Source organism: Trematomus bernacchii, unplaced genomic scaffold (genome assembly GCF_902827165.1).
Source record: "Trematomus bernacchii unplaced genomic scaffold, fTreBer1.1, whole genome shotgun sequence".
In the NCBI taxonomy this organism is placed as follows: domain Eukaryota; kingdom Metazoa; phylum Chordata; class Actinopteri; order Perciformes; family Nototheniidae; genus Trematomus; species Trematomus bernacchii.
This window is the reverse complement of record NW_022987593.1, coordinates 9,743,391-9,766,979: the sequence shown is the minus strand read 5'-3', so window position 1 is coordinate 9,766,979 and position 23,589 is coordinate 9,743,391. Positions and strand designations below refer to the sequence as shown.

General features: G+C 44.6%; 1 protein-coding gene across 1 annotated transcript in view; it reads right to left on the bottom strand.

Annotated features, from left to right (window-relative positions):
* The window catches only part of bnc2 (basonuclin 2), a 92,865-nt gene extending 69,785 nt beyond the window's left edge, over positions 1–23,080 (bottom strand). The window contains 2 exon segments of the mRNA XM_034130149.1: positions 21,504–21,857; positions 22,765–23,080. Coding sequence (XP_033986040.1) covers positions 21,504–21,857; positions 22,765–23,061 — 651 coding nt within the window. The 5' untranslated portion in view covers positions 23,062–23,080.
* Between the last annotated feature and the right edge of the window lie 509 nt (positions 23,081–23,589).

Here is a 23,589-nt window from a genome sequence, read left to right as displayed (position 1 = left end):
TGGATTATCCCCGGGAGGCGCTGCCAGCTTTGAAAACACACGGCAGCCGCATGCGTACACACACATCAGCGAGAAGAAGAGTCCCCTCACTCATAAAGCAGCTTGGCACACACACCCTTCCTCTGTCTACACGGCACAGTGTCGGATCTACGCCTGTGGCCTCCATACGCCGGTGTCTAACCAAACCTCCCAGTTTTGTTTTGGCCATCATTACACTTACCGCTGCTGCAGCTCCCATTACACGGCCGACATGAACTCACATCTGGGTTTCTGTGCTAAAACAAGCTTTGCTCAAAAAGCAAAAGCTTGTATCATTTGTCAGGCTAAGTGGCAGTCTTTTTCTATGTTCATTACAAACACACCAGGTGTGTACAACAGACGTAAAAATAGAAACAGATGCAACAGTCATCGAAAACGCGACATGACAATGCCAAGTGGCAGCCATTAAAAGCTCGTCACCCGCCCACACGGTGGGACCTCCCATCGCTAACGAGCTGAATGTGGCGGGACACAGACAGGTAGAGTGATGCCTCTACAATTATGCAAAGTGCACGAGTCTGCATAAGTACGCACATGCATGTGTGTGTGCGTGTGTGTGCACTTGTACGAGAGTGCATGTGTGCCGTGCCACTTAAGGGGCCCATCCCACAGCTCATTAACAGTAATAAGTGACTGCCGCCACTTCTTTTTTTGTCAGTGGGGATGCTAGCCAATCAATAGGGTCATTTCACATCATAACGGCTTACCAGAGCACATTATGGCACTTGTTCATGGCTGGGAATGGCTGCCATTAGTGGCATAGCCAGATTAGATAAGGGCTGGGTGGGTGAAGGGTGGGAGGGAGGGGGGGCAGATGGAGAGAGAATTAAAGAGGAGGAAGGAGGGAGGTGGATCAATATATGGATAGTTATGGAGATAACATCACAATAGGGTGTCTGGGAAAGATAGCATATTACAGACTCCGGATTTTTTTTCTTCTTGTGGGAATGAAGTAAAGATGAGTGTATATATCTGTGTGTGTGTGTGTGTGTGTGTGTGTGTGTGTGTGTGTGTGTGTGTGTGTGTGTGTGTGTGTGTGTGTGTGTGTGTGTGTGTGTGTGTGTGTGTGTGTGTGTGAAGAAGTAGAAGCTGTGTGTTTGCTCAAGCCTTGATGTATATAAGTACTTGTGTATGAATGAGTCTATTGAGTGTGTGTGTGTGTGTGTGTGTGTGTGTGTGTGTGTGTGTGTGTGTGTGTGTGTGTGTGTGTGTGTGTGTGTGTGTGTGTGTGTGTGTGTGTGTACACAAATTTGAGTGTGTTATGAGAGAGTATGAATTACAGCGATCTACTCACAAATCGGCACCTCGCTCAGTGTGTGTGTGTGTGTGTGTGTGTGTGTGTGTGTCTGGGGGGCGTGGAGGTGTGTTAGTGCGTGCTTTACTTTGGCATATGCGTGTGCAATCCTGTTTAATTACAGATCAGGCTTTGAGGCAGAGGCAAACAGTGCTATAATTACAGGAAACACCTTCTTTAATATTTTATGGAAATCTACTGTGTGTGTGTAAGTTGCACGTATTTATTCAGCATGAGACAGAAGAAGAAAGTCAGGAGAGAGATGTGTATGTGGAGGGCTTGTTCTGAAAGACTTGTGCTTCGTGTGCCCTTCCTGTCATCGCCCCTTTACTCTTCACAGTCTCTCATTTCAGATTTGTGTTTTCAAATGGCTTTGCTAAACGCCCCTTTTTCCCCACTTTTGAACTGCTTGCCTCTCAAATATTTATACTCCCTTTTACAGGACCGAGAGACAGAGGTGGAGAAAGAGGGAAGAGACTTAGATCTATCTATTAAAGATGAGCAACATCTCAAATGCATAAAGAGGGATGATGAACACACTTGCTCAGGGATGGCAAGGTGTAAGCCATGGCTTCATTCTTAATGACATATGAAAAATGTTTACTTTTTGATTTACGACAGGAAAAACGAGAAAGATCTGAAGGAGAAAAAAAATGTCAGTTGGGAATAATAGAGTAATACTGTTTTCTGTATGCATATTTTAAATTGACTTTTTACTGCAAAACCTTAACCCGACTAATATTTTCTAGTCCCTCCAACATTTAAATAAAAAATTGTGAATGAGCAGCAACGAGAGAAAACAACAGCTGGAAGCACGTATATCACAAACCACGAAAACATCCCAATATCATGTCATCGAGTGGATGCTAATTTATTTATTTGTGTTCTATTTATTTTCCTGAGGAGGCCGGGCAGAGGCCAAACTGAACACATGTTCCCTCTTAGCCCGCAGTGACACAATTGCACACACATACACACTCACAATGGCAATATGCTAACATTCAACACTAAGCCTGTGCCCCCTACAGTGCCTGACACGCTGGGGGAGTGGGAGCAGGCCTTGCTGGTAGCATGCTTTACTGCTCTTTGATATGCACCAGTCATTAAATATGGATGGCGAGCAATCATTACAGGCATCGGAATTAATCTAATTAGCCCGGGCGCACTAGGCCTCTCTTGTAGGGGGGGGTGGGGGGCATTCTGCAAACAGAGCCACCCGGCCGCAAATTTAGTGTAAGCAGAGAGGATGAGGACGCTACGGGGGCCGTGGTAAAGGGGGGGATAATCCGCCTTGACTTATTAATACGCGCAAACAAGATTTAGCTCCTCAAAGCAAACAAATGAAGCAAGTGCTAAGAGGAACGCTGGGCGGAAAAGGGAGGGAGCAACAGAGAGCGACATGGAGAGAGAGAGCAGGAGGAGATAAATAATTTAAGCCTGCATGGACTGTATGGAGAGCTGCAGATACCACTGGTACAAACGGAGTAAGGGCCAGAAAAATGTGTGCTATTTTGTCCATAGTGTACGTTTTGTACACACATTTTTTTTTTTTGTGGATATCTTATAGTACTTCAAGCCTCTTTAGGGAAAAGTCACAACATAGATCACAATCTGCTGACTAGTAATCTCCTCCAAACACCACCAACACACACATGCACATTGCTTCCTAGCTTAAATATATCACTATAAGGGTCATTGTGGACATACACGAGTCCTTTATTGACTCTATAGCCGATGGAGTGCTTAGCCCACAACCCTTCTTGACCCCTGTCACGGTTAATGACTGCTGCAAGGCGGTATGGGTGATAGACACTAAGGGGTGGATAGCAGCCCTTCTTTTTGTACCTATAGGCGAATAAAAGCCGAGATGCATCCACACTACCATTAATAAACATGTTACATTTTATTTGTACAACCTGTGGGATCTTTTACCAATGTTTTGTTTGCTTGAGACCGTTCTTAGCTGGTGTTCAGACCAAAAATAGCACGGTGTTAAAAATAAAGGCAGGGCAGGCTGTGTGGACATGTTGCTATGGGTACTGGTGAGAAAATTAAATAGATATACAAGAAGTGGAGTTTGGCTCTTCTCAATGGCTTTAGTCCTCTCATGGTGCTAAGATTGAAGATACTTGATCGACCAAATTGCAATGTGTAAAATGTTGGACACCTGCTGGGCCAATGCAGTGGTCTCATTGAAATGAGGATGCATTTGTTGGTCTGAACACAACAAATATTTGGGGCTCTGCACTGCTGATATTGGCTTTCCCCTAACCTACTTGATTTTTATTTAGAACATTTTCATATTTGGTAGTTTGCAAAGTACAATCTGTCAACATTAGTGCTCAGTCATTAGTCCCCTGGACACGAGGCGAGGTGGCAGCGCTGCTACGTGTTCGCTCTCGATACAGTGCCAAACTCTCCTCTCAGTGGGTTTGTTGGCCATTCTTTCATCCCTGTTTCTCTAATGCTAGCAGACGGTCATTACCATCTCTTTGATAGTCGGGGTCCCAGCTGTGTTCATTGGTCTAATACCCCTCAACCTCTGTCCCAGTGTGCCCCTCCCTCCTTTTTTTTTTCCCTCCATCCATCCCTCCGTTACTGCCTCACACAGTCAGACTGGAGGTGCATCTGAATAAAACCCACAGGAGAGAAGTGGGAAGGGAAGAAAAGAGAAAAGAAGAGAGAGGGAGAGCTAATACCAAATCTCAGATGACCAAAAACCCAACGAAAGTCTATCAAAAGCCAGCTCAGCAAACACAACAGCCATACTGATGAGGAGGGAGCGAAGCAGGGAGAGGACTGAAGCTTAGTTCACACATCACTTCAGGGAAAACTGTCTTTGCCGCTGCAGTAGGAGTCATTATCTTTACAATATCTTCATCCATATCTACAAAATCGAATATATTGTAGCAGCAACTAGCACTTGAGGTGGCTTCGATGTAAAATACCATGTTTTAGCTTTCAAACCTGCATTTAAGGAATCTTGTATTTAATTAAAAAAGATTGCAGGCCTTTTAGCTGCTAACAAAGCGGGCAAATGGGATAAAAATAACATTATATCGTGGCCCTAAATTCCTAAAATGCCAGTCATGTATGAAAGATTTCAATGTTACCTCAATGGCAGTTGTACGCTTGTCTTCTAACCAAGAGAAACAAAACATTTATGAGACGTAAAAAAACTGAGGAGGAGATAAGGACAGAGGGAGAGATGCACATCTATCTGTTTATGTTAGAATAGATCTTATCACAGAGCGGGAGAGTGTAGTATATTTTGGTCTAAATGACATCTCTTTTTTGCTGTCGTCATTATTTACAGCACAAGTGGAAAGAGAAATAAGAGAACTGTAGGTGAACTGTAACCGTAGGTGCCATGCGGAAAGACACAGGCCAGAGGAAAAAAAAAAACGAGAGACAATTTCCCCAGCACCTCACTCGCACGAAGGACATAATAGCGCTGAGAGCAAAACGACTCAATGAAACAGGAAAAGTGTATTTCTTGGAATCCACTTACACTCAAATTACAGTGACATTCTTGGCAGGGCTTGCAGGACAAATACATACGATGTACTGTAGCGAAAAGAACCTCTGGGACACTTATCAGGACAAGAAAGACCAAACTATTAACATGCAAAAAGAGAGGAATCACAGGAAGGAATCAAATCAACCAAAGAAAAGAAGAAAAAAAAACATGTTTTCTTGGCAGCATTTAAATCTGACTTCTTCTATTTTTTGTTCTCCTCTCCCTCCTACCCTCCGTCACCAGGTTAAGTTACAGACATCAGGCGTAGGAATGAGGGAGGCAGAGTGGTAACATACGGTACCATGAGGAGCGAGACGCCGGCTCTCCCTGACATGGCGTGCACCGAGCAAGAACCCCTCCCTGGCCTCCACACACACCCACACACCCCCCACCCCCCCACCCACCCACACACACACACACACACACACACACACACACACACACACACACACAACACACACAACACACACACACACACACACACACAACACACACACACACACACACACACACAGTATTTGGACAGCGTATGTCCTGTACATATACAGAACAATCTGCCAAATGCAAGCAGATGATATGATTGTGTTCTCCTACACACACACACACACACACACACACACACACACACACACACACACACACACACACACACACACACACACAGTCCTTGCTTCACCCCCCCCCCCCTTTGCTTCACTTCCTCCCTCCCTCGGCAGCTCACTCTGCATGCGTCCTGTCATATCTCCTTCAGCCCATAATTGTCCCAACTTATGGTGCTTCTTCCTGCAAGCCACAGTTTAGGGGAAGTGAAATCCTTCTAAGTGACTGTCACAATGCATCAGCCTCAGGCGAGGGACGCACGGCCGCTCTCCCCCCCCCCCCCCTTCCTCCCTTCAGTCCCCCGGCTCTGTCGCCCCGCTCACTATCCCTCACTTTAAGTGTTTTTCTTGCTGAGATGCTCCACTTGTGCTTTCACTCCGTTTCTCTCCGTCGCTTTCTTTTTTCATTTTTTTTTCATGCAGTCACCCGGCCAACACACTCCACTTCCTCCCCCTTTCACTCTCTCTTTCTCCCTGTCCCCTCTCTGCGTTTAACCTGAAGGGAGAGCTGTATTCACAACATCACACCAGCATTAGACCCTGCCTGTGAACTGCTCTCCGCTCAATCCTTGTTCCCCCGACTGCACTGCCCAGGAGAAGCAGAGGTTGTGATGGCTTCTACTTCCCGCTTCCTTTGAAGGGACGGTCACTTCTTCACAAACTTTCACACTAAAAAACACACACACACACACAAACAAACCAAGAGAGGAGCTAAAGGAGATGAGTGTGTGTCCGGTGGACAGCCAGCGTGACCTTTGTCGTGACCCTGGCATGTCACAACCCTGTGATGCATGTGTCACTTCTTCTCTGCCTCTGACCTTGGTGCTCACGTCTCTGTCACCAGGGCAGAGCAGACACTCACACCCTTGTTTCTCTTGTTGCACCTCGCTACACACAAAAAAACAACGACTGATCTTTCCTGTCAGCCAAATATTCTTCCTACACCAAGTTTGTTTTGACTAGATATGTGGACTATGGCTGCAACTATTTAAAAAACAATTCTATTCAGTAACTTGTATTAAGTACATTTCCAATTGAGTCTGACCAACAATCCACAATCCAAAGTGACGCTGTGTCTATAAAACTGGCATTTTAATAAAAATGCCTAATAAATCCATCACCAATTCATTTTTTACTTGGTAGTTTTGCTCCAATATGGACAGAATAGACCCCATGAAATGTATAAATTAAGATTAAAATAGAACAAAACCGCCATACGTCACTCTGAAAAGGGGGCCTAACTAAATCAAGCAAACACAAGAAAAGCAAAACAGCAATGTGGTTTAAACTAGCGAGCAGATATGTGCTTATTTTGGGCCTAAATTATGTGTGTATGGGTGCACCCGTGTGTATTGTATATGTGTTTAGGTGCTTTTTCCTCTTAGGTGTTTTTCTATTAGACCAGTCGGTGCTTTATTGAGCATTTTACTGGACCTGTGGACAGATCAGTCGCACATCAACCTTTCATCGACCAATCATGTGCAGCGAGGGGAGGGACCTGGGAGGTCTGGCATGGACGGACACTCGGCAGGGGAGGAGGCGGGGGGAGTCGGGTGGTCACTCACTCATCACTTGGATGCAGTCCGGCACTCGGTGTGTGTGTGTGTGTGTGTGTGTGTGTGTGTGTGTGTGTGTGTGTGTGTGTGTGTGTGTGTGTGTGTGTGTGTGTGTGTGTGTGTGTGTGTGTGTGTGTGGTGTGTGTGTGTTTGTGTGTGTGTGTGTGTGTGTGTGTGTGTATGTTTGTGCGTGGGACAAGAAAAGGGTCAGTCACTGGTCACCAGATGGTAACTGTTTGGGCTGGACCACAGCAAGCAAGAAAGAGGGGGACAGTCTCTATACTCTCCTTTCTCCCTCTCTTCCTCACACACAAACCATGAGAGTGAGGGGTGATAATGGAGCAGACACTAACAAATCTGCACCTCTTGGCGAGGGGCCTTGACTCGGACTCAGAAAGCCAGACAGTCTGTCCAACTCATAAGCCCAAGTACAACACACCGCTACACACTCAGCAGACAGAGGGACCAGTGACCCTAGCTGTACGCTGCTCACTTTCCAGAAGCACTCCGTTTTTTTGTTAAACGACATTTACACCAGTGGAATTCACTGCGGTTAGCTTGTAGATGTATTGGCCATTGCTTCGCACTACAGGAGTCGGGTGGGTTTTAAATACAGCGAGCTGAGTAGGACCTTGTCACTGTGTGTGGCCTTACAATGTGCAGGCTACTGCTGCTCTGGATATTAGTTCTCCTGTATGTCTGGCTATTAAATACCGATCCCCAGCCACACACACACTCACACCACTTCCCTTCCAGTCTCCAAGTCAGGGACATAACAGTTTTGGCTGGCAGTATAGTGTGGGCCACAAGAAGGGGAGAAAAACCAACTGTTCCTTTAGGTGAAACCTTCCAGCTGGAGACAGAAAAGGGGGAAAGTAGAAACAGGCATTTGCCAGGACAGCCGAGGAGACCAAAAACTGCTTCAAGGATCAGTTGTGACCGAGCAAAATGTGTGTTGTCGGGTAAAGGAGAGAGTCAATCATACAGAGCATAGAGACAAGAACAAAATGAAGCAGAAAGAAAGGACAATCAGCCTTCGAGCGAGTGGAGTGAAGCAACAATAGAGAGTGAAAGAGTGTGAAGAGAAGAAGTTCCAAGAGGGAAATTGTAAAATACAGAAAAAAGGAAAGAAAGTAGAGAAGCGCGAGCAGCTGGACTTCTTCTGCTAATTCAGCACTTTAACAAATCAATGCCACTTGAGGAGTACAATCCGCACCCTGAGCTCAGCGAGACGCATCAGTGAGAGGCGTGTGTGTGTGTGTGTGTGTGTGTGTGTGTGTGTGTGTGTGTGTGTGTGTGTGTGTGTGTGTGTGTGTGTGTGTGTGTGTGTGTGTGTGTGTGTGTGTGTGTGTGTGTGTGTGTGTGTGTGTGTGTGTGTGTGTGTGTGTGTGTGTGTGTGTGTGTGTGTGTGTGCACCTGGAGGGTTGATGATGTTGGTGTGGGGTCATACACAGTAGTCCACATTAAGGTCCAGTAATGTGTTAATTTATAACTCTATCACCCCGGACGCCTGCATTATCCATCTTTGTCACATGCTAGGCCTACTATATCTATCATCCAGCGGGGGGAAAATGGCCAGTCCAGAGACATTAAGCCACCGGTCGCACAATTTCTCCTTTTTTTCTTTCTTTCTTTTCCCTTCAGCCTTATCTATTGCATCCCTCCACACCCCTCTCGCGTTATCCTCATCTCCCCAGGTCAGGGTGATCAATTAGAGTTTGACAGACTTCTCAGTCCTGCCTGACCACTAGAGCTCCAGAGCCCTGCAGACATCGCTATCTACCCAGAGACGAAGCACTTATCCTGGGCTTTAACACCCTCTCTTTCCCCTGGCCCTGGAGGCCTGTACGGGTAGCTGTTAGGATATCCGTGATCAGAGATTGAATTACACTTCACCGTGACCTTTGTGAACTCAAAACCTGTCATCGCTTACAGAAGATAGATGAAGCAGATTGTGATAATAAAAAACTTAAATTTAGTTGACAAAAATTGGCTCCATTTAAAAAGACCCTTGACGCAAATAAGTCAGTGTCACGTAACTCAGTCCGTCATAACACTGCAGGAGCTGTGATTTTACAGGTTTCCCCCAACTCTTCTGGACGATAATGTGGATATTTCCATAAAATATTATGTAGCAGGGAAGTATACATTTCCCCTGTTGACGCAATGTATTACCGGTGTCAAAACATGCAAACAACACACAGTTTATGTGTGTGTGAGTGCACGTATGTCAGTTTGTGTTTGTGCGGGTGGCTCATACTCTCTTTGTCAGTAGCAGCAGGCACTAATAACACACAGGGGGAAATGATCAATACTCACCCTCTCTATTCAATTTCACAACATCACTACTATCACCGGACACACAAACAAACACGCGGCCCACATGTTAACGTAAAATACACCGACGTGAATGTAAAACAGAGAGCTTTTGACTAACATATGTAACCAGAGGGCTGGCTAAAGCAGGAGAATTGGCTTTGGTGTGACTTCGAGCGATGCATTAATATTTATTTTGTTAGAAATACTCCCCTCTGTCCTAGGAGAGAGGTAGTGGACATGAGATACAGAGGCTGGAGGAGGGGTGTGGGGCGGGGGTGGGTGATAGGAAAGACAAGCAGGCAATTCCACCTTTAAAGAGTGCAACAGTCATCACGAGAGGAGAAAGGGAATCTGCCCATTAAGACTAAGTGGATGTCTATTAGATCATGGAGGTAAGGAGGTGGGCATTTACCATCAGTCCAACTCACAAACAACCTCGTCTGCCCCTGCATGCCAACGGCTAATGCAGAGCCATGGCGTTGACATCATTTAAAGTTTCTCATAAAGTTAGCACAGGTTTTTTTTTCTATTTAAATAAGTGACCAGCTAAAGGAAATACACTCATTCTCTATTTAAAACTATTTACTGTGCGAGTGGCTGCCACGGACATCACCTCTGCGAAAATGAAGGCAATTAAAAGACTATCAAAGTCACCACCCAGTCCTATGAGATCAAACAAACCCTGTGCCCTCTCTCTGCTTCTCTCCCTGTCTGTCCCCTTTGCTCTCCCCCTCTGCCCCTTCCTCCCCAGTGTAAAACCCCCCCATTCTTATCACTGCGGTACAGTTAATCCTCACTCTCTCCTCCTCCTACCATCGCGGCGTCCCTCAGGGGGGGGGACGCGAGAGGCTAAAAGGAGGGAGCACATTTGCCACTTGCCTGCGACACATAATACGGAGCAGGCAATCAACTTTGGCTTGACATGTATTTGCTCATCTCTGGGACACACACACACGCACACACCGCACTCCCCCCCCCCCCCATAACCACTGCTGGGAAATTGAAGGGTGAGGGTGGGGGTTGGAGGGATGGGGAGGGGGAGCCTAAATTAACACTTGACATTCAATACGGTCAGGTCCTTAATTGGCCGGGGCCTTCCTGAGAAGGCAATTTTCTATTCCCCAAACTGCCCCCGCACTGCGCCATGTGCCAGTGTCGTGTGTGTGTGTGTGTGTGTGTGTGTGTGTGTGTGTGTGTGTGTGTGTGTGTGTGTGTGTGTGTGTGTGTGTGTGTGTGTGTGTGTGTGTGTGTGTGTGTGTGTGTGTGTGTGTGTGTGTGTGTGTGTGTGTGTGTGTGTGTGTGTGTGTGTGTGTGTGTGTGTGTGGAAGAGAGAAATTGCATCTGTGTGTAAGTATGTGCCAGAGACAAACTGAGACAATGAGTGTATATGCATATATCTGCGTGTGGCTGTGTGTGTGTGTGTGTGTTTGAGCCGGGGCCCTGTCCTGAGAGAGGCCCTCTGGTCCCTTCCCTCTCTCTAATGAGGCTGGATGAATTAGCGCTACGTGACATGATTTGAACAGCGGTACCTCCCCCCCCCCCACATTTACTCCCTCCTCTTTGTCCTTCTCCCCTCCTCATCCCCTGCTCTTTTTCCCCCCTTAAAGCAGTGACAGGCATCTGGTGGCCGAAAAAATGCCAGGAGCAACCCCGCGGCTCTCGCCTTTGTGCGTGCTGCTGCTGCTTTATACCAGGCATGCACACACAAACACACCTAGATGTTGCACACACACACACACACACCATGAAACACTTTCCTCCCGTTCCGTTTCCACTCACGCACATGCAGACTCACTTGCACTTCCCCGCGGATCCAGTTACAGTTGATGTTATTACAGCTTTCAACCTGAGAGGTATTAGGCTTCCTTTAACAGATCTGACAGCATTTACAACACAGGCAAGTCGACGCCTCTAATCGCCTCTGTGACTTCAGCCTATTACCAATTGATCTCAAAGAGAGCCTGCTCCTCACCTTCTGACTGATGCACAAGCTGCCGGCTCCTTCTTTGACATAATGCGCTATCTTTCTCTGCTGCTTCATCCAGTAAACTCGACTGCTCTTTAAGTGCTCTCATATCACCGTTTCACTGCGTTGAATCACACAGCCGTTTGCTTCTGATATTGGTATTATTTATGTTATATTTGGTCGCCCATTGATTGGGCTCAAAGGATGACCTTTGCCCCCAAGAGGCCCTGATTTAGCCGCGATCAGAATGCTAAAATGATCGGCCTTATTGTTGTGCATGTAAATCTGGGTTATAAATCCCTCGTTGCCACGCTTTACAAATCTAAACTGATCAACAAGCTGGAAAGTAATGGCCTGGATAAAGGAAACAAAAGCTCCAGATTTATTTTTTGTTTAGTTTTTTTTTGGTATTTTGAGGAAACATATCAAATGGATTAAATGCCATGAAATATTAAATGGCAGTCAGAGTCACACACATCATGCAGCGAACAGTGCTCCAACAAAGCACTTATCGCTGAGTGCGTTTCCCGACAATGGGAGAAGCAGCTCAGGCCATTTACAGGGAAAACATCAACATAGAGGAAGCAAGTCTACGTGTGTGTGTGCGTGTGTCTGCATGCATGTGTGTGTCAACAACACAAAATACATATTTTAACACACGCTGGAAAATAGCGCTTTTTCCTTTACAAGAATTCTCACTTTGCCCCGCTCTGAAAGACATAAGCCGTCACTTCAATTGCACAATGAATGTCACAAGAGGTGGACGGCCAACAATGCCTGATGCCAGAGGTCACGCATGGTGGCCTTCCACCCCTGGCTGGTTGCCGCGGATACAGGGTCAGACCAATTGATGTGTATCACAGTAGGCTAATCAGATCATTTGTGACATAATTGACAATATAGATTGTTAGAAAGTGAAGCGCAAGCGGCTCAATATGTGATCTGCTCTTATGCAGAGAGGTTTAATTCAGCCGTATTAACAGGTATACTCAGTGACAACACACACAATGCCTCTCCCATTAAGCCCACACACACTGTGGTATTTCATTGCACTGTGTATACACACACACAACACACACTGGCAAAAACAAAAAGCCACCCAGAGTCTCAGTTTGCCAGAGAAACACGAGCTGTGGGATGCCAAGGCAGCTGCATTTAACAGTGGCCATTAAACGTTATTAATCCAACAGCGCAAACATCTTTACAAAGTCAGCAGAGAGCGCAAACAAACGCTTACACATGTTGCTTTAACACTTTGCTCACAGCAAAAAGTAGCTAATGAGTTTAGACTTTTTTCAGGGGGTTAAAATGACAACATAGTTTGGAAGCAATTTACACATTAAGAAGTGAAAAGAAGAGACAGGATAGGAGTGTGTGACAGCAGGTATCTATGCCTGTAGGACCGAATATTTGTGTGTGATTGTGTGTGTGTGTGTGTGTGTGTGTGTGTGTGTGTGTGTGTGTGTGTGTGTGTGTGTGTGTGTGTGTATGTTGGCTACAAGCCTACCACAGCCTGTACCACTAGCCTCCCTTCTCCAGAACCTCCCTAAAATCCTCCCTGGGCCTCTAGCAATCAAATCTCAACGTTGAGCTGGAGTCAGAACAGAAAAGAACGGAGAGATAGAAGCAGAGTAAAACATCGGAGCGAAAAAAGACTGAGAGGAAGAAAAACACATAAGCCACTGAGTTCATTGTATGCATTAAGAGATGTAACATATTTTTTCTTGCACTCAAGTTCCCCTCACCTCACATGTGTACTGTAGACATGAAATCACTGTTACCTGTCGGAAAACCATTTTCTTTGCACAACAGCTTTGGTAATTTGCCAGCACCTCGAAAATGGCTTCAAACACACTCACCGACAATCACACACACACACACACACACACACACACACACACACACACACACACACACACACACACACACACACACACACACACACACACACACACACACACACACACACACACACACACACACACACACACACACACACACACACACACACACACACACACTCAAAAGTACATGTCGGATTAGCAGGGGAAAAGGGATGGAGTCAACTGTGAGCCCAGAACAAAATTACCATAATTATCCATAACCATAAATAAGCCTGATGATGATGGTTTTAACAATAATAATAGCAATTCACCCTGAGTGCTTTTTCAAATAACAGTGACAGCATTAGCCACACCGCCAACAGAAAAAGGAAAGGCTCGATGCCTTGAGAGCTCTTCTTCGCTGCCACTGCTGATGGGGCAAATTGGCAGCAGAGCGAGCAGACAGGGGTCCTTAAGACGGATGTAAAAATAGTAGGCTGTCGATTTACCCGTTGCTCTGGCTCAGCTCCAAGTAAAACAAAAAAACAGGAGTTGAGGAATAACAGGAAAAGGGAGAAGCCGAGGTGAAAGTATGCCCAAGTTCCTGTCACTTAACACAGGTCACACCTAATGTCACCTTCCTCTGGATACAGGACGGGAAAGAACGGCCTCCCACAACAATGTCTCTGCCATATGCTCACGTCTTAAAATACTGCAGCAGAATCTATAGGTTTCCTCTAACGCTCTGTCTTTTTTCATTCAAGTCAATTACGTGTGATGGTCCTCTCCGCCGGTGGCGATCTCTGGGTCACCAAAACCAACATGGGCCCCTCCCAGCCCTCAACACCCCCGTGACCCATGGTACTGCCACTTCACACACACACACACGCACACACGCACACTATCACACACACACACACACACACACACTATCACACACACACACACACACTATCACACACACTCACTGACACGGCAGGAATGCAGCAGCTGTCACCAAGGTCCAAGCAGTTATGGAAGGGTTGAAGTATAATTGTGTCTTCTGTGTGTGTGTGTGTGTGTGTGTGTGTGTGTGTGTGTGTGTGTGTGTGTGTGTGTGTGTGTGTGTGTGTGTGTGTGTGTGTGTGTGTGTGTGTGTGTGTGTGTGTGTGTGTGTGTGTGTGTGTGTGTGTGTGTGTGTGTGTGTGTATGTGTGTTAGAGAGTGTGTGTTGCTGCCCTGGCCCTGTACTTATGTCCCCCTCATTAGCCACTGGCGGGGGTGGTGACATCCTGAGCGACCGGCCCTTCAAACACACACTTCCTCTTCACACCGGCGACTTCTCCCCACTGCAGGAAACAACCCCAAGACAAATAACCAAAAGCCCTCTTTTGAAATAAAGACATGCAAAAAAATGATAAAAGAAAAAATCTGAGTGAAAATATTTGCCTAAAGAGCCATCGGGAGAAAGAAAATAAGGAAGATAGAATTTTGCAATCTGCTAAAAAAACATTAAATTCTGCATAAATGTGAAAAGAAAATAATAGTTTTCAATAAAATGTTTTATATTTGTAATATTATACATAATTGTCTCAGTGCAGTTAGGGTCTGATCACATGCCACACACATGGCTGAGTTTTTAAACCCTATATTTAACTGCGACACTAAGCACTATATTCATTTAAAACAAATCACACCAACACAACAGCTTAAAATACCCCATGAATCTTCTTAATGTTACATGTTAAGATATCTATTCAGTTTACCGTTACTTTATTGATTATTTTTGTTGAAAGCATAATAACAGTAAATAAAGAACAACAAGGAAATAAATATTGTATTTCTCTTCGTTTACATGCACATGACTAAAATAAGACTCTGGGAAAGACTCAGCTCTAGTAGATTATAATAGTAGATTTCTCCAGTCATTCCTCCAGAGCAGATGTCTTTGCATTTCTATCGTTCCTCACACACTCGCACACACACACACAAAACGCACAGCCCGCTGCCCTGCCAGACATATGATAAAGAACGCCTTTTGACGTCCATGATAGTGTCTCTACGTTCTGTATCCTTCCCATTATTCAGGCGTTCACCATGGCGGAGAGGCGGCTGTCTCCTCAGGAAAAACAGGAAACAGCTGACATAGAACCCGTGAGTGATGCTCACATGATGCTTATTGATCGCCGGTTGCCCGGGGTCTCTCACAGAGTCAGGGTCGGTGCTTACCCATACTGCTGGTCCTGCAGGGCATTACTGCACGGCTACAGAGGCTACTGTATGACCGGGACACACATGATCATGGCCATGTGCGGGTCAGATTTGTATTTATTGGTTGGCAAAATCATGTTCTATAAAGATATAAAATAGTTTTTTTTTTTAAAGGCTTTAATAGTAAGAAATGGTTAGGAATGAACAACCGGATGTGTCGGCATGAGGAGTCTTATTGACGCATTTCCTGAATGATCCTTCAATGAAATACTTGAAAATGAAGGAATTTTATCCAAAAAATATTCATTTTAAGTCGCAAGAAATACTGTAGATATGCGCCGTAAATGCAACAGAAACATTTTCATTTGATGGCACATACTTTACAATAAATGATTGTAAAGTATCTTCAGATTTAATTAACATAAAAGGACATGCTTGGTGATGCAAGCAAAAAAAAATATATATATATTCAAGAAGCTTTTTGAAATAAGTTAAAAGTAAAAATGTTGCGGACGTCATATCTCCCTGGTTGGTGCCATGGGTAAATATAGAAGGGACCACAGCATGAATGGGACCTTGTACATCCTCCTACTCCGTCAAACTAGATGGCTTCTAATAGGGCACACACACTCGCACAAACACACACATACAGTAAATATACAAGTACCTTCCCACTCAATCTCACTCTCCCATTTCTGGGCTCTCTCTTGCAGAAATAATGCTGCCTTCAGGAAACACTCACATCATCATCCTTGCATATACACAAAGACAGAGAGAGATGCCCGCAGACTGAATGCCACATTGGCCTTTTCTCAGCGCTGCTTATGTTATCTGGACCCTCTGAAAAGGCCAGTAGCGGTAGTTGCATTAAACAATGGAAGAGCCAAACTTTACAGTAAGGGACAGGTGATCGGTTGGATATCAAGAAGTCGTTTTAAAGCTTCCCCAATTAGGCTGAGAAAAAACACCCAGTCACTTCCTCTGTTTGAGGAAACAGTGTGCTCCTTTGACACTTATGTCCTTGTGTCTTGTTATAAGCAATAACGCCCAAAGTGGCCCTTTGTTACGCAGGTTCAATCTCAAGAGCCCTTTTTGTTAAGATTGTAGCTGAAGAATACAAACCGTCTGGTTTAGCATGTGGTCGACTGGTGGTGGAGATAGAGATAGTCGAGAAGAAGAGGGGGTGAGGTGTGGGGAAGAGGAAGGGAACCAAGTGAGAGAAGAAGAAGAAGCAGTGAAAGACAGAGACGTAGTAGAAGAAGAAGAAAAAGAAAAGTAGTAATGGGGGAAGTGGTGCGTGTCTTTTCTGCAAATCTCCTCTTTCACCTCTGCTCTCCTCCAGCTCTCCAGCCAAGGCCAGCCAAGAGACACTTCACCTCGCACCCACACACACATGGAGCCAGAGCCAACACACAGAAACACACACTCAGAGGGAGAGGACACACACCTGCATAACTGCACACGCTCGCTCTCTTTCCCTCACGCACACTCACATAACTGGCATATGAGAATTTAGCCACCCACTCAGAAAAATAAATGGCTAAAGCACAGACACAAACGCCTTAACGCACGCATGCATACGTAAACTTCAGTGTCCGAGCACACACACACTCATGCACACATGACACATGACACCAGATACATGAACATATAGGCATCCATATGCTCTGTGTGCAACGACCCATCAAAGACAGACATGGAAATAATAACAGTTGAGTTTAACGACACACACACACTCACTGACTGTGGATAATTCTACACATATGCATCAAATCACTGCTTCCCAGTCCCACACAATGGCAAGAAGCAATGCATATGCACCACATATGCAACATCCAACATGCCTGTACCACACTGTGTAAAACACATGCGCGCACACACACACACACACACACACACACACACACACACACACACACACACACACACACACACACACACACACACACACTCACTACTGTAAGTGTATCAGTGTGTTAATAGACAGATTAGCGCATTCTGTGATCTGCTCTGAAGAGGATAATATCAACCTCATTTCTTCAGTCAGACAAAACAAAGCAGCGCATGTTATTGCACTAATAGTCTGTCATCATGTCCTGAGAGCTAACTGCAGTCAGAGGTTTACAGTAACACACAGACAGGATTGAAAATGCTGCAATGCATTAACCAAAAAAATTGAAGAAGTGAAAATCAAGCAGAATGATTGTAATCAGAAGTAAAACGAGAAATGAAAACGCGGAAATATTAAAGAAAGGCTGGGAAAGACTTTAGAAAATTCCGAGTAGAATTAAAGTCAACATATTTTTACGATCAACAATTCAGTTTTTCAATAAAAAAAACATCTATTTTGCCACAGAATATTTTTTTGAATAGAAAGAAAAATAACTATGACTATATACCATAAATATGTTTTTTATAACAACCATTTTGCTTATGCTTTGTATTTTTCATTTTCAAATGTATGATATGAGGGAAAGGAAAATAATGCAGGCTTGTTGTGTGTCAGGTTTTGATATCAACATACAAATCTAGAAGTTTGCAAAATGCATTTGAATCCAAACCTTATATTTGAAGAAACGGTTTATATTATTTTAATGCAAAATTCTGCATTCACTTTTTTTCTGCATTTGTGCACATTATAAAACCTGCTATCTATATTAGAGTGTCCGTGTGAGATGGAGCTCTAAGCAGACAGGAGCTGCACCTCTTCCAGGTCTCGGCCCATAGTCGACATGTCGCACTTCAGAGGAAGCCGCGTTACACCCTTGTAAAAAGAAAAGAGAGGGGCTCTTTTAGAGATATTCTTTGGATTATAGTCATACCCTGATTTTTCTGCTCTTTCTCTCGGTTCTGTGCTGTGAGCCTGGGTGGCAGCACCAGATCCTCATGTGGAGGTTAAGGCACATTTTTACGAGTTGTTCCCACGTTGCTCCGAGTTGAAGCGGAGAAGGAAATAATAATGAAATAAACCGACGCGGCCTACGGCTGCTGCATTGTGCAGGAATTATCCCTGATGAACCAATTAGGCTCGTCGTATCACTTAACTCCGGGCTTTTTAACTTGCAAGGGTCGATATTCATAGCCTCGCATGTACAGCAGCGGGTCAATTAAGGCTCCAAATATTATCACTCCGTAATGCCTGGGAAATAATTCAACTCCTAATTAATGTTTGTATTTTTTCCCCCATAAAAACAATTATGAAAGTTCTCACTTGCAGTGTTTTGTAAAACCGATTTCTGAACATTAGGAAGCTGAGAAAATAGGCAGTATTTATCGAATCCATTCCATTGATTTCATTTAAATTGCATGCTGCTCTTGTTGTTTCCTGTTGACACATCTGCGTGCATTATGAAGGTTGTGAATCTCCTGCTATGTGGTTTGGTAAAAAATATCAAGTTTATTCAAAGATTAAAAGCCTATTAAGGCCTGTTGTGAAAGGTGTAAATCATTCGCCTGCACTCGTGCCTTAATCGCCACTGTTGTTTATTTCGTTAATTTAGAGAAAAATGCAATAATAGAAAGCAATTGCATGTAGATTTTAGGTTATCAATATGCAATCTTAACACCCCAAACTTAATAAAACATAAGAACAAATATTTAATACATCCTTATGTTTGATCAGTTCTCCAATTTGTAATTGCATCCCCTCTAGCCAAAATATGACGGGGGAAATGTTTCATAGTCCTTAAAACATCTACGTATAATTGAAAATGCATACATTTATGAATTGCAAAATAATTTACAATTACAGGCGAAATATAAAATACACGAAATCGTCTTGAATATAAGGATATACACAAAGGAAATAAATAAATATTGAGGTGGCATTTGTTTTCAAATTGACATTGTGTTAATTTCCTTTACGCTGGTTGAGACAGGTGCTGCTTTTCGTAGCTCGATTACGTTATCAAACACAGCTAAAACAAAGAAAACAAGATCACATCTTCTGATTTATAATTTGAAAATGTAAATCTTTGCTTTAAAATGTGTTTTACTTTCATCGGTCACTGATGTTTACAGATGATCAGACATCTGCTGAGCATGAGCTTATCGATGTCACTTGAAAATAACAGAATTGATGTTAAAGTGATATTTTCTCATTTCTAAATCATTGCCTTTGTATGTGATTTACAAGGATTTTCCAAATGTTTGTGTTAGTGATGCCCTGTCCTATACGCAGTGCGCAGAGCTGTGTTGCGTCTCCATCGATCAGATGGAAATATAATTTGGCCTAACAACGATGAAATCCCGCATCCCTCGTGTCACCTAGTTGATCTTTAAGGGAGAGAGTGGAGGTTTTGAAACACGAGCCCATAACGCATTTCTCTCCACCAACACCCCAGGGTGCGCCAGCCTCGGCAAACACAAAGTCATTATCGGTTAGATTCCAAGAAGGCGAGTCTGTCAAGGAACAGGCTTCCTTCGGAGAATTTATGTCATGCCTACTAAACATGGGAAGATGTCTTCTAAGTGGTGCGAGGAAGGATAAATAACACCGAGTCCCAAAGCTGATTATATTGAAACAACGGTGCGCATTTGTAAAAAGGATTGGGGATGCAAACGTGGGGTCCCAGCTGATGCTGAGCGCAGGGGCCCATGATCCACCTGCTTCATATACGGGAGGAGAGAAGAGGCTCCTCCAAATCTCTTATCAATAGTTTGAATGATCGGAAAATCTAAGAAAACAAGCTTGTAAAAAATGTAGGATTTTGCATGCAAAGTGCAGGGGTGCAATCGTTTTATAAATATAATCTTTGAGAGAGATTAGGCTGCTTGAAATGCAAGAAAACCTAAACTGTATTTCATTTAGAAACACACACCATATTTCATTTAGAAACACACACCATATCGGGAAAATGTTTCTAGAAATGTGATCGCCTGTTCCATAACTGTGGGATGTTATAGTCTCAACACATCAGTTTCGCCTTCTCGATTACACCTCTGGGATTAAAAAAAAAACCGTAAACTATACGGGCTGTAAATACCGTCAAGGTGACAGAATAAGTTTCTCATCATTTCCAACACGGAGCCGCGGCTGTTGCGCAAGAGCCGCTGTGGCCTCAGTGCGTAACAGCACGTGCAAGGTACGGAGGACCCGCTATGATTAACTGCAACATAACAACCATCCTCTATCTTTACTGTCTCCCCCTCACACACGTGCGCGCGAACGGACGCACACACACACTTAACGCACAAACTCTCACTCCTCTTCCCTGTTCCTTACCGGACACAAAACACCGCGTCTCTTAAAAATAACTCTCTAACTTCGAGGGCTGATTGAAAGAATATAAAAACTTAAAAAGCTATTAAACTACAGAGGAATTCAGTGTAACATCCACGATAACAGGCGAGGCATGTCGGGAGGAAATGTGGACTTTGCTCAGCCGGTGCAGGCTATCCGTTATCATCATTGCTTTTCCAGCCGAGCCTGTGTTCTTGCACGGCTCCTCTGCTGTTCTGTAGCCGCGCAAGGGGCTTCCTGCCTCGGCCACATGAAGTCAATTAGCCGGTCCCAGAGGGGGGCCCCTTCCCGAGCCTTTATCGGCACTGGGGTTACCAAAACACTGCTATTGCTTTGCTTTTAAACTCCACACCGCTCATAGACCAATTACGGACACCTAAGCATGTATGTAATGAGTCCGGACATATGATAATCCATCAAACGGTGAAATAAACGAATTATCTGATATTGTGCACATTTTGCATTAAAATGTGTGTTTTTATAAATACACAAAATATGATATTTGTACTTGTTTTATGGGATAGAAAATGATTCATGCATTGAAACACTAAAATCAAAAGGAACACACACACACACACACTGGCTGCATGAATGAAAACACTCAGACATGGTGTGTGTAGAACAACAACATAATGATACACATCAAATCTGATATATTCCAAAAGTGGGAAAAAAGAGGCAACATTTCAATTATATTTACGGATTCTTAATTTAAAATATCACAAACAAAACAATGCTCACATCCACCCACCTACCCCTTACACACACCTTCAGACACACATGCAAACACTCTCTTTTTCACACACAGACTAGAGGTAGTGGAATCCAAACAGCAACATTTTGAACATACACCACAAGTAGAAATATAAAAGTTTGGTTCTTGAATAATTTAGATTGAGAATATTTAGAGAGAGAAAGAGGGAAGATGCAGAGGATGAAGGGTAAGGCTGACATACCTGCTGGGACATTCTGTAGAGGAGGTTGCTGTCAGTGCCCTGCTGCTGCCATGTCCCCATGAAGCCCGGCTGCTCAGCACTAGGCGGTCTGGTGCTGAACTGCATGGAGCTTTCGCCTGCTCCCTCAGCGCTGCTGCTAACGATGCTAATGCCACCCAGACCACTTTTGCTGCCGCTGCCGCTGGTGGTGGTGCTACTGTTGCTACTGGAGGGGATGCTCGTGCAAACGCCAGAGGTGCCTTCTGGTCCGTTAGCCTTAACTGGAGGCGGCCTGGGCGGCTCCGGGTCTGTGCTGGGCTCTTGTGGGACCGTGTCGCACTCACTGCCTCTCACATCCAAGTCTGCCTCCTTGGACTTAGACAGAGAGAGGAAGAGACAGAGAGGGAGGGAGGGATTTGGGAGTGTGAAGGAGGAGAGAAGGGGGAAAAAAAAGTCAGTGAAGGTGGGTTCTTTTGGGGTCGTGTTGCCTTTTTTCCGTCTCTCACTGGTCCTGCTTCTCAGGGAGGATAACAGTGAGAGTAGAGATGTGTGTGTGAGGTTTCTTGGCAGCTCTGGTGGCGGATGAGTGTGTGTGGAGTTAATTCTTGAGAAGAAAGAAAGAAAAAGAGGGCAGTGAATTTCCTCGGGGGGCCTCGTCTTGGACAGGGCAAGACGAGCGGTGCACAGGAGGTGAGGAAGGATGGAGGTGAGGAGGGGGGCCGGTGAGAATGAGCAAGAATGGTTAAAAATCAAAAAAGAGGGGGGTATGGGAATTAAGCAAGGAGGTGTTTCTGATGCTGCTGCCCGTGGCCTCAGATTTTGCTTTAATCCATCTGTCACTCATTTTGGACTTGGACATGGACCCAACACAAACACACACTTTGAAACACAGTCACTTGCATGCAAACATTCAGATGTGAAGTGCTCTAATATTGAATACATTCCAAAAAGTAAGCAAAAGTTGAACAACCTTGGAGCTGCACACGCAACACTGAACACATGCACACATAAGGATCAAAACAAATATTAGCAACCTATGTAATCTATGAAATAAATATTTTCTATATTTTTTTTACAATATAATAAGTAGGTCTTAAATATAAAATGTGTCCTTCAGAGTGAATCAAAAACAGCAGACAAACAACTAAATGTGAAACGTAAATAAAACAGTTTCACACAAAATCTTTCCAACATAAAAAAAAAAAAAGTCAATACAAAAAAAGTCCCGTAAAAAGAGTATTTTAAAGCAATAAAGCCAATAAAATGCATGAATGTCTCTTACCATCAATTCTGTGCCTGTCCCAGCAAAGTGAAGATGAGGTGTGGGAGTGAGCCACCAGCTATCCAGCTCTCCCTGCCTCCCGTTTCTCTCTCTCTCTCTCCCTTTCTCTCTCCCTAAGCTACTCTCTCTCTCTCTCTGAGGTTGTGTCCCTCTCTCGACGTCCGTTACCGTGCCGCCTGTCCTCGCTCTTTCCCTCTCTCCCTGCTTCTCTCTCTCTCTCTGACTCCTCTGTACTCCGCTGCAGCCGCTGAGGAACTGAGAGCCTCTCTGTATGTGTGTGTGCAAGAGCCAGAGCATGTAAGAGCGAGCGAGCGAGTGTGTGTGTGTGTGTGTGTGTGTGTGTGTGTGTCGGGGCCGGTGCAAGCTCAACTGAGTCAACTGTGCTGCTCCACTCTGAGATGCTCAATGACATCGCGCTGCACGCTTCCTCACTCGCACATACACACACCCCTCCTCTGCTAAGGAGGAGGGAGAGGTGGGGGCAAAGCGCCATCGAAGAGCAGGGGAAGGTGGGGGGAGCGTTTGTCCCCCTGCCTTATTACCATTTGCGCTGCGAGCGGCCGGCACGTCTCAGAGCAACTTTCAGTCCTCCTGAGGGACCATGCCGACACACACACACACACACGGCACTAAGCTAAGGAGCCTCTTACCTTGAAGAAAAAACATCTTGAAGACAAGCATTATTGTGTCAGATTGTTATCAAGTATTTGCTCTTTGTTTGGAAATCAGACAAATGCTTTTTTTATACGCCACAGAAAGGTTTTTAATCAGAGCTGAAAATGACTCTGTTTGTAGGGCACAAATAAACAAGCAAAAAGAAAAAAA